General features: G+C 42.1%; 1 protein-coding gene across 4 annotated transcripts in view; it reads left to right on the forward strand.

The window, feature by feature from the left end:
- Nucleotides 1-349: 349 nt before the first annotated feature.
- Nucleotides 350-11,431, forward strand: part of cnnm4a (cyclin and CBS domain divalent metal cation transport mediator 4a) — a 33,920-nt gene continuing 22,838 nt past the window's right edge. For 3 of the 4 annotated variants that reach the window (XM_088355927.1, XM_088355928.1, XM_088355929.1), the window contains exons 1-5: nt 353-990; nt 3,837-4,442; nt 7,978-8,218; nt 9,504-9,647; nt 9,794-9,928. In XM_088355927.1, the coding sequence (XP_088212053.1) occupies nt 382-990; nt 3,837-4,442; nt 7,978-8,218; nt 9,504-9,647; nt 9,794-9,928 (1,735 nt within the window). In that variant the 5' untranslated portion in view covers nt 353-381. Of the gene's footprint in view, nt 991-3,836; nt 4,443-7,977; nt 8,219-9,503; nt 9,648-9,793; nt 9,929-11,431 lie in introns of all 4 variants that reach the window. The other variant, XM_088355930.1, reaches the window with a different exon arrangement.

Genomic DNA, 11,431 nt, shown 5'->3' on the forward strand with positions numbered 1-11,431 from the left:
GTTTCTTCTGGGAATTGCAAAAATGGCGTACCCTTAAAATTGTGGCATGTTGTTTTTGTGGATTGTGACTCTAAAATCGCAAGTCAACATCAAATATTATCTTGCTCTATCAAAACTCGTACTGCTACTCCAGCTCTTTTGGGTCAACAATACGTACGCATCCCGTGGATATCCGGTGATGACGAAGGTCTTTACGATCTCGCTTTACCTGAAATGCTCAGAGAGTATTTTTTTTAGCATGTTTTAAAATTTTCATACTATGAAAGTCGAGGTCACGGCTCACCTGGAAGGGGAGGGACAGGGAAGGGAGGTGTCGGGGGCGTGGCTTGCAGGGGCCCGAGTAAATGACGTCACCGCCATCGAGCGACCAGTCAAACAAACATGGCGAGAGAATGGAGCGGCCAGCAGGGTTACATCGTCACTGTCCTGCTTTTCCTGTGCAGCGCCGACGGAGCTCGTTCGGAGGCGGCGGCCGGCGGGGGAGGAGAAGCCGGAGGGAGGAGCGGCGGTACGCAAGTGCTCGGCATGCGGCTGGAGACGAGCGACAAGCCGGCGAGCACCAGTGACGACGGCGTGCTGCAGGTGACCGAGGACAGCTCCTTGCAGCTCCGCTTCTACGGGCTGAAGCTGCATCCGGCCGCCTGGACTCTCATCCGTTTTGCGGAGCTCTCCTCAGGGGAAGGCGGGGACGAGGATGCCGGGGATGCCGTCACCTGCTCGGACTTCACGAAGGACATCGCGGTCGGGACCTTCATGAACGTGAGCGGCCGGGGCACGTCGGGGCTGCTGCGCGTGCACGTCAAGCCGCTGCGCAAGAGCGAACCGAGCAGCGAGTATGCGCTGTGCACGCGGGTCGACGACCGCGAGGATGGAGGCGGAGGGGAAGGAGGAGACCACCGCCACGGAGGAAGCTGGCAGCCGCTCGGCGACCGCGATGGGCGCCTGCTGGTCGTTGAGGAGAAGAAGTCGCTGCTGCCGCTCTGGCTGCAGGTCAGTGGCTGTCAATCGTGCTACAAAATTGCGTAAATAACTCGATCAACATCATCAACTTTGATGTAGAGGCAGAGGAGGCTTTGCCTTACCAGTCGTCATTGAAATATTGTAGAACAGTGGTCCAAAACCACCGGTCGTATACTGCTGCCAGGCCATGAGTTATTTGGTACTAGGCTGCACAGAATACAAGAAAAGTTTCCTGACTTTTGGCTTATACTATATTTATTTTTTGTATAACTCGCATATATTTAAGCAACTATTAATCAGTCGTAATACAGTATGTCGCTGACCACAATTGCACAACATTGGTTGCAAATGGGATCGAATCTGGATCGTGGCAATGAGAGCGCAGAAATTTGACCACTAGACCAGTGTTTCTTAACTGGTGGGTCGGGACCCAAAAGTGGGTCGCGGATCGGTTTTCTGTGGGTCACAGGGCTTTTTCCTGGCAAAATAATGCTAAGAGGAAGAAGAGACAGAGTGTCAATTACACAGTGCTCTGCTTGATCTTTTCTTCCTGTTCCCAAATGTATTTGAGGGAGACCAGATCTCATTTTATTTTCATTTTGTTCATTTTATTTCCTCTTTTTGCCCATAATAATGTTTTTCTACCCATTATAATGAAGGAAAGATTAGTGTTAAGGAGAAGAAAAAGTGGAAAACATTTGCTATTTTAAAGCAGTTATTTTGGATCGCTTATATGCAATATAGGTCTACACATACCTATCAACCTTTACGTTTTTGCCGTACAAAGTACTTTTATTATGCATCTTAACACGTGTACGAAGTACGAGAAAATCTGTTCGGAAAAACGTAAATTTTGTCAATTATGGGTACCATACGGTATACACCGACTATCACGAAACGCCGCGGTAGCCTCTATCTCGGTATCGTTTTTTTTCGTTGCAAACGAAGCGAGCGGTTTGATGTAGTGAAAGGAAGTCCGTCTCTTTTTAGAGAACCGTCTTTTTTGACTCAAAAATTAAAGAGGCTCACTTGCTTTGATGCATTATATTACAAATTATTATGTTGTATAGAGAAGTTAAGGAAAAAAAGGAAGTATAAAATGAGAAAATGAAAAAAGACGTTTGTGGTTATTTAATCAGTATCTCATCTCCTCTCATTAGCTGCACCGCTTATCTTCAGTAGGGTGGCAGGGGTGCTGGAGCCCATCCCAGCAATCATCGGGCAGTGGGCAGGGGACACCCTGAACTAGTTGCCAGCCAATCGCAGGGCACACAGGGACAGACAACTCGCTTGCTCATTCTCACCTAGGGACAATTTGGACCGGCCAATCCACCTGAAATGCATGTCTTTGGAATGTGGGAGGAAACCGGAGTGCCCGGAGGAAACCCACGCAAGTACGGGGAGAACATACAAACTCCGCACAGGAAGTCCGGTAGCTGGATTTGAACCCACACAGGAGGTTCCCAAGACCTTAGAACTGTGCCGCACATGCGCTAACCACTGCGGAGCCGTGCTGCCCCCTTTAATCAGTATATTACCAACAATAATTTAATGCAGAAAATGAATTAATAATTTGAATAAGAAAATGTATTATTCTACTTAGATATATTTGCATGTATTTTTTTCCTTCTACAGTGAACGTCCAAGCTACTTCATTTTTTAACTTTTTATAATAAACCTTACTCATGTCGAGAAACTCAGGATCTCACAACAAAATGTTAATTAACAACACATATGATATAACGAAACATATGTACAATATAACATGTTAAACTACATAAATAAACACGTTTGAAAAAAATATATGGTGTAAGATTATTTTGTACTTTGTAAGGGCATGGAGCCGCGGAGGATGACAGGTATGTTTATATGTGGGTATATAGGGTACTTGAATTAGATTTGGTATTGTTGGTACTTTTGTCTTTTTGAAAAAAAAAAGGTGTGTATACTATCTCTGCTCTTACCTGCATAATCCTTCATTCGATACATTTGAGAATTCAATTTTTTTTCTTAATCTGGGCGACAGCTTGTCAGTAGGTTGGGATGGTCAGCCCTTAAGTAAGACGGTCTGTGAACCACTGCACTTAACCACTATCACAGTACCACATTGTTGAACACACGGGGCCATGATTAAAATAATTTATTGACAACCTAAACTATGAACACAATAACAAGATAAAATTTACAATGTATTTTTTTAATGTCCTTCAAATTTCGATTCATCATCTGATACACCAATAACCTCTCGATTTACTAGTCTAAGGGGGCAGGACGAAAGGAAAGTGGGAAAGAACAGGGCCGAAAACATTATGGAATGGACTGAGGCCAACTTCGCCACGACCAAAGAACAGGCCTGGGTCCGCCAGCATTGGAAAAATTGTCCAGAGTTGCGTCCTTATTGGTGCTCTGACGACCCATGCGGGTGAGGGGATTCGTGAACTTTGAACTCAAAAAGCTTGTATTGTATTTTTTTGAAAGCCTTTCGGTTATTTGTTTCTGTCTTTAGCATCGTGTCGAAGTGTCAATGCCCTCATCACTGCAACCTGGGTTTGAATCCTGTTGCAAACAATGTACTGTATTGCAATCTGAGCCAGCATCAATCATTGCTCGAATACGAAAGTATACTGTAAAACCTCATACCTCATGTAGTAACACACACCCATAAATACTGTAAGCATTTCCAATCTTATCCACTGTATTCTGCGGTATATTAGGTGAATAGGGTTATTAGACGCAATGTCAAATTTCTGGCCAATTGGATGTTTTTGGGTGCGCCTTATAGTTCGGTATTTATGTTTTGTGCGGGTAGTAGAGTGGCATTCAAACAGACCAAAAACCTGATTGAGTTTTTCCCGCACCCCCTGGCTTGTGGGCAGGTGATCCTGATCTCGTGCCTGCTGGTGCTGTCAGGCATGTTCAGCGGGCTGAACCTGGGCCTAATGGCGCTGGACCCGATGGAGCTCCGCATCGTGCAAAGCTGTGGCACGGACAAGGAGAAGAAGTACGCCCGTCAGATCGAGCCGATCCGCCGCAAGGGCAACTACCTTCTGTGCTCGCTGCTGTTGGGCAACGTGCTGGTCAACACCACGCTCACCATCCTGCTGGACGACCTGATCGGTTCAGGCCTGGGCGCCGTTGTGGCCTCCACCGTGGGCATCGTCATCTTCGGCGAGATCGTGCCGCAGGCGTTGTGCTCGCGACACGGGCTGGCTGTGGGGGCCAACACTATCACGCTGACCAAGTTCTTCATGCTGCTCACCTTCCCGCTCAGCTTCCCCGTCAGCAAGCTGCTGGACGTGCTACTGGGCCAGGAGATCGGCACCGTGTACAACCGTGAGAAGTTGGTGGAGATGTTAAAGGTGACTGAGCCTTACAACGATCTGGACAAGGAAGAGCTCAACATGATCCAGGGAGCACTGGAGCTGCGTACCAAAACAGTGGAGGATGTCTTGACGCCACTGGCGGACTGTTTCATGATTCAGGTGCGTGTCTTCAAAGTTAAAACTTAAAAAGCTACTTTAGATTTTTAAAGTTAGAAAACCTTCCATGAGAATTAATTAAAACATACCTAGAAAAAAAGAAGTAATTTGGTAACGTGATTTTGTAATTGAAGCAAATTTTTGATGTATTTTTGTAATGTTTTACTGTATTTTCCAGGTTTATAAGGCGCACTTAAAATCCCTAATTTGACAAGAAATTCAAAAGTGAGCCTTATATTACCCACTGCACCATATGCACTGTAAAATAGTGGTGGATAAAATTTAGAATTGCAGTACAGTATTTTTTTGTGTGCGTTACTACTTAAGGTTCTACATTATACCACTGGCAGTATAGCTGACCAAAATCACAAAACATTGCATGCCACGGGAATCAAACCTAGGTAGCAGCGGTGAGAGCACTGAAACCTATCCACGAGACCACCAGTGATACAGACAACATTTGAAAAGGTGTTAGATTTCGTTAATTCTCATTATCACTCAATTTTTTACGTTCCGAGAATGGAGAAAACAAAGTTTTCCAGAAACACAAAGTCTAATTTATCATCAGATTCACCAAATAAATATTACCCTCCTCGTGCTATTTTGCGTTTATTTATATCTTCAGAACAACTTTTTGTTTTCTCCATTTTCTAACATCCATTTCTGGCACGGTGAGTAAAAAAAGTGAGGGTTTTGATTCCAGACTTATCAATTGTTGAAATAATATATACTAAGTGTATAAAATATGCATTTGTTATTCTTATTTCCTTTTACTGTAGTTTTCTTTTAATGCACCTTATCGTCCAGTGCGCCTTATACATAACAAAAATATATGACAGAAGGATACATTTTGGGGGTACGCTTATAATCTGGTGAACCTGTAAAATGCTGTCCAAATGACACACTATGGAGTGTAAGGTACTTTAAATCTGGCTTTAACTGTGGCACTAAGCTTTAATCCTGGTTAAACTTTTACTTTAACTTCTTTATCAAAATGAACTCAATTTGTTTCTTAAAAGTTGATAATGTGTTTTTGCCCCTGTATTAAAGTTTTACTTCACTATTAAAATGTAAAGCTGTGTAATTTAGCACCTCCTAGAGTTAAAAAAAACAATTATGATTTAACTAATAATTCATGATCTAATTTTTATTTATCAGATAAACTTGACTTTTTACTATACTCTTTAGTTGAGACATTTTTTTTATAACATGTGCCTCACCAAGACAGAGCTGACATAGTTGGCCGCCATCTTTCTGATACGGGTACCCAAAAACTAAAAAGGCTGGGCTAAGAATAAGAACAAAATGGTGTGGTTTGGTCATTTTGAGTGTCTGTAGTTTGCAATTTGTAGCTCAGGAGGTAGAGCGATCGTTTTAGGATTAAGGGATCCCAGTTCGAATCCCGGCTTGTCCGTGTTACATGCCGAAGTGTCCTTGGGTAAGACACTGAACCCCCAATATCCCTAATAAGCAGGTTAGCGCCTTACATGGCTGCACAGATCACGGCCGCTATTGGGAAATGTGAAGCACAATGTAAAGCGTTTTGGGAAGTCATTGACTCGAAAAGCGCTATATAAATGCAGATCATTTCATTTCGATCATTTCATTTCATTTCGATTGCCTTGTGGTTTTTAGCTCTCGTTTTTGGTTGCAGTACACAATACAGGGACATTTAGTAATTAAAAAAAAAAAAAGTAAAAAAAAAAAACCACTGTCTCTTTGAAGTTTTTTTAACTCCGGAGCTTGAAAGATTCTCTCAAAAATACTGTGCTAACGCAGCTTTAACACCAGAGTTAACACTGGCTTTAATTCCCCAGTTAACATTTTGTAGTTTCTTTAACTCATAAATAAAACCTTGAATGATATAAAGTGCTGTGAAAATATTGGATCATCTCTGGAGTGGAAGTTAACCTTAAACTTACTCTAACTCTTGCATTAATTCCTTTAATTAAAGTAGGCTAAGTTAGTTCGCTAAAAGGTTGATAAAACGTTGAATTGAAGTATTGAAGGCTAAAAATTCTGTCCAAATAATAGAGTAAATCTGGATTTAAAGCTCACTTAAACTTGCGTTGCTTAAACTGTGGAGTTGAAGCTTTAAACTTGCTTTAACTTTTGCTCTAACATATTTTTCAACCATGGATTGAGTTAGTTCCAAAAAGTCCTTGAAAACGTCAATACCCTTTCAAATTAAAGCTCAACAGTTTAAATCTCTAAAGACATAAATGCTTGCTTTAACCCAGGAGTTAAAGCAAGGGTTCGGCTAACTATGGCTTTTCAATCCGGGTCGCCAGAGAAAAACTTTTTAAAAAAACTACTACAAATAGCAATTTGTTTTTGTTCTGATGCCACCATTGTCCTCCTGTGTCCCTTCCCCCATAAAAAGATAATTTTAATTAATCATTTATGTGTACTGCACCAACATTCAGCTAACATACATTTTATTTTTCAGGATATTTAGTTTTTTAATGCATACTATCCCATTTCCTGCATAAAAGGAGAGCACAATATAATACTTGCGTATTACAAAACTATCGATGAAATGGTCTATTAGTAAACAGCAAAGAAAGGATATATAACATGTAGGTTTAAATGTCTGCATTTATATGTATTCATGAATGCATTCGAGAAAAATGTGATATATATTATCTTCATATATTGCCAAGGTATTAGATTAACACTTGTACCGGCAGATAGACCAAAAATTAAATCATGTTTTTTTTCTCCTGGCCCGGCCAGACTGCCACAGATTTTTAATCCAGTGCAGGCCGAGACTACAAAGGCTTGGCAAACCCTGAGTTTAAGGATTCGATTTTCTCTACATTTAAGGTTTTTGCGTTTTTCTTTGCCCTCATGTATGTTTTAGTTTAGGGGATGGTGTAATAATAGTCTGTGGTTTGCAATAATCTGTGGTCTGTGCAGCCCTTTGAGACTCCTTGTGATAAAGGTCCAAACAAATAAACCTGACTTGACGTTTAACTCTTGCTTTAACTCTGTAGTTAAGCCTCCTAAAGTATTTTTATATACACAAGAGATCTATTTGTAATTATGAAGGAAGTAGGATTAAATGATCATATGCTTCTTCCTATTCCCTTTAGGACATCTTACGTTAACCTTGTTTTTACCTTTTGTTTTGTTTTAATCATGCTCGAAATAAAGTTTCAATCATTCATTCAACTGCAGAGTGAAGTCAAGTCATGTTTATTTGTGTAGCCCTTGATCACAAAGAGTCTCAAAGGGCTGCACAGATCAAAGACTATTGCAAACTATTATTACAGACTATTATGACACAATCCCCTGATATTGTCAACAATAAAATATAGGTTATTCATATGCTATAGGATAGAAGTGTGTTTTAAGCTTAGATTCAAACATTTCCACTGAGGTTGTAGATCGAGTCACAGAGGGAAGAGCATTCCAAAGCACCGGGGCCTGAATGGAGAATGCTCTCAAATCTAAAACATCAACTTTGACAGCATTCATTTAAAAAAGCAAAAGATGCTGAAATGACTGAATGAGTCTCTGTATGCGTACGCCTTAGGCCGACGCCGTGCTGGACTTTGACACCATGTCGGAGATCATGGAGAGCGGCTACACGCGCATCCCCGTCTTTGATGACGAGCGCTGCAACATCGTGGACATCCTGTACGTCAAAGACCTGGCCTTTGTGGATCCGGACGACTGCACCACCCTCAAGACCGTGACCAAGTTCTACAACCATCCTGTGCACTTTGTCTTCCATGACACCAAACTGGACACCATGCTGGAGGAGTTCAAAAAAGGTTTCCGCATCACTCGCACTGCCTCGTTCTGCCTGCCTGTGTGTATGTGCAAGTGTGTTTGCACATTTACAATGTGTGTTTCAACCCCCATGCTGGAAGTCAAACTGAGTGTGACCTGGGTCATGTGTTTGAAGCAGTCAGCCACATTGACCATCATGGATTAGCTAAATGTGCCATTGGGTGGCGGCCAATCAATTGTTTTGTCCGTCGGGACTGAACAGAGGACTGTCACAAATCTATTAGTTGTCCAAATGTGTCCGTAGTTGTAGTGGATCCCAAACTACGGCCCGCCTCCACATTTGGTCCGGCCCCCTGATCAACACTTTTTTTAACCTAAAAAAAGAAGCAAAGTCTGGGTGTATATTTAGTTGTAAAATGGTTTGAAACAGGGTTGCAACACTGAGAGTGCCAACCTCTTACTGCTGGACTACCAGTGATATAGACGAATTATGAAAAGGTATTGGGTTTTATCACACTTCACACCTTAAGTTGCGAATTTCATCATGAATTTCACATGTTACAATTACAATAAATTTGTCACCTACAATGCTTAGAATAGGATAGAAGAAGAGAATACAATTTATTGTCATAGTAACATGTGAAACATAATTAACATCTGTCATAATTCTTTCATAAAGAGTTGTGTTATTTATTGTCTGACTTTTGTTCTGTTACTGTTAGTTTGTTATCCAGAGAGTGTTTTTTTGGTTATTATTTATTTCATAAATTGTGTTATTAGTTGTTTTCTGAATTTTGTTTTGTTAAGAATCCAAAAAGGTTAGATTGTGGCCTTCTAGCAATACATTTTTTACATTTAGGCCCTCCTGCAATTGTCACACTTTTTCCTGTTACAAACTGATGCCTGTTCCTCATTAGAGAAGGGTACAGGTTTGGGGACTGGGTTAATGACCAGTCTATCTTTGTCCATATGTGGCGGGACATTGGCTCTCGACCAATCTGCAATTAGTCCTGACGGGGACCAGTCTCCTGTTCACCCAACACCGGCCATCCCATTATTCCTCCAAAGGCATCTTAACTAGGGATGTCGACCAATGCATTGCTTGTCCAAAAGAACCTGATTTAGGCTGGCGACCAGTCCGCATGCATACTGAGAAGGCTGGCGACCAATCAATGTTTTGTCCTAAATGTGTCTGGTGACCAGCCAATTATTTGGCACCCCAATTTGAGTTGGGAAAAATTTACAGAGGTACATTTACATGGCTGGTGACCAATCCAGGAATTCCATCAGAGAATTGTATATGTGACCTTTTTCACCTGTCTTCAGGTAAATCCCACTTGGCCATTGTGCAGAAGGTTAACAACGAGGGCGAGGGTGACCCCTTCTATGAAGTGCTGGGATTGGTCACCCTGGAGGACGTCATCGAGGAAATCATCAAGTCTGAAATCTTGGACGAGTCGGACCGCTTCAGTGAGTGGAGAATTCCAAATATAGAAGCCAAAAGCAGCTTTTCTTGGTCGCCAGATCGGCTTTGGGATTACTGGCTGATGTTTGACCAGATTTCCTTAAATTAGACGGTCTTGGATGTGACGTTGTTACCGTTTGTCTGCGTGCAGCAGACAACCGCAACAAGAAGAGAGTGGACGCCAATAAGAACAAACGGGATTTTTCTGCATTCAAGCACGACGGCGACGCCAAAACCAAAATCTCGCCGCAGTTAATGTTGGCAGCGCATCGTTTCCTGGCCACTGGTGGGTGCTTCTTGCTTTACATCCTGTTTTGCATTTTCAGCTTCCTGTTTAGGTGGCCAAACTTTGGCCAATGAAAATTACAACATAATCAACTTGTCAACTCCATATTTTCGACAGTGTAGCTTTACTATGGAACTTTCCTTTCCCCTTTTGTGCCATCCAGCATCCCGTTTAGTCAAGTAACCATTAGCGATCACCACGATCAACAGGTAGCCTCCAAAAAACCCATGAGTAGCCCCTGAACTATTTCTGTTAAAAGCACGCTGGTACTGGAACATTGCGATTTTCTAGGAAATTTTAAAAGGTAAACAATTAAATCGATTAAAATTCATCAACATGATCATCATCTTTACGTATATTATCAATCATCTCAAATACAGATTATCAATTTATCAATTATATTCTTAAATTTTTCGCCTAGTGCCCGTATTAGAGGAGATGCTTTTGTAGTTGACAGAGCCTCTTTTAGCTCTGACGCAAAAAAAAAATAGTAATATTGTAGTAACGACGCAGTAACAACAAGGTAAGTTATTTAGGAAATCAAACCATATCATCTTGGCAATATCGGTTACAAAGAAGTATCTCTGAGCCCTATAAAGGTCTGTAAACCCTGGGTTAGATTAACTGCTGCTATTGTTTTTTTTTGCTAGATACAATGTTCCTGTGCATAGTGACTGCAATAAATAACTCGATCTCTTCCTGTAACTCATTTAGGCAGCAAATGATTGGCTCGTATCCATTTCACCCACTGCTGGTTCCCGGTCACATTTTTTAGAAAGCAATGGTAGAATTATATATATATATATATATATATATATATATATATATATATATATATATATGTACACAGTGAGACCTCGCTACTTCGCGGTTCGACGTTCGCGGATTCAGAGCTTCGCGGTCTGTAATGGTAAAAAAAAAAATTTGAAGGGGCGTCGCTACTTTTTGCGGGAATCCCCCTCGCCCGACGACCCTAGCACGGCGCGCCGTTCTCGTTTCCCGGTGTTGTGCCAAAATCCGACTCCCCTGGCGTAGCGCGTATTCTGCTGCGCTTCCGACAAAAGCGATCGTATTCTATATAATACACTTGTTGAAACCATAAAGTGAGCTAATTAAAATAATTGGGCGATCTTAGTCTATATAACGCGTTTATTTAAAGCGCGATCGTATTCTACAAAATGCGTTTGTTAACGCGGATGAAAAAGTCACCAACGTCACGTCTCCTGCTCGGGCCGTGATGGCTCTACATGGCGCTACACGGCCCTCGATGGGGGGGAGAGGGGTAGGGGGGACCTGTGGGGGATAGGGGGCAGTGAAGCAGAAGCCGCGTGGACCCAGCCGTAGCAGCCGTGGGCTACCAGTACACTCAGTACGGACAGAGTAAGTCGAGAGCCTTCCCGGCTTAGCATGGTGCTCGTGGCGCAGGTTAAAGCTCGTGTTTGCTGACGGGATCTCAAAGACTATTATGCATTACGGCGGTGAAGCGGAAGCCGCACCAAAACC

This window comes from Urocampus carinirostris, chromosome 16, assembly GCF_059441175.1.
Source record: "Urocampus carinirostris isolate Australia breed hairy pipefish chromosome 16, RoL_Ucar_1.0, whole genome shotgun sequence".
Classification (NCBI taxonomy): domain Eukaryota; kingdom Metazoa; phylum Chordata; class Actinopteri; order Syngnathiformes; family Syngnathidae; genus Urocampus; species Urocampus carinirostris.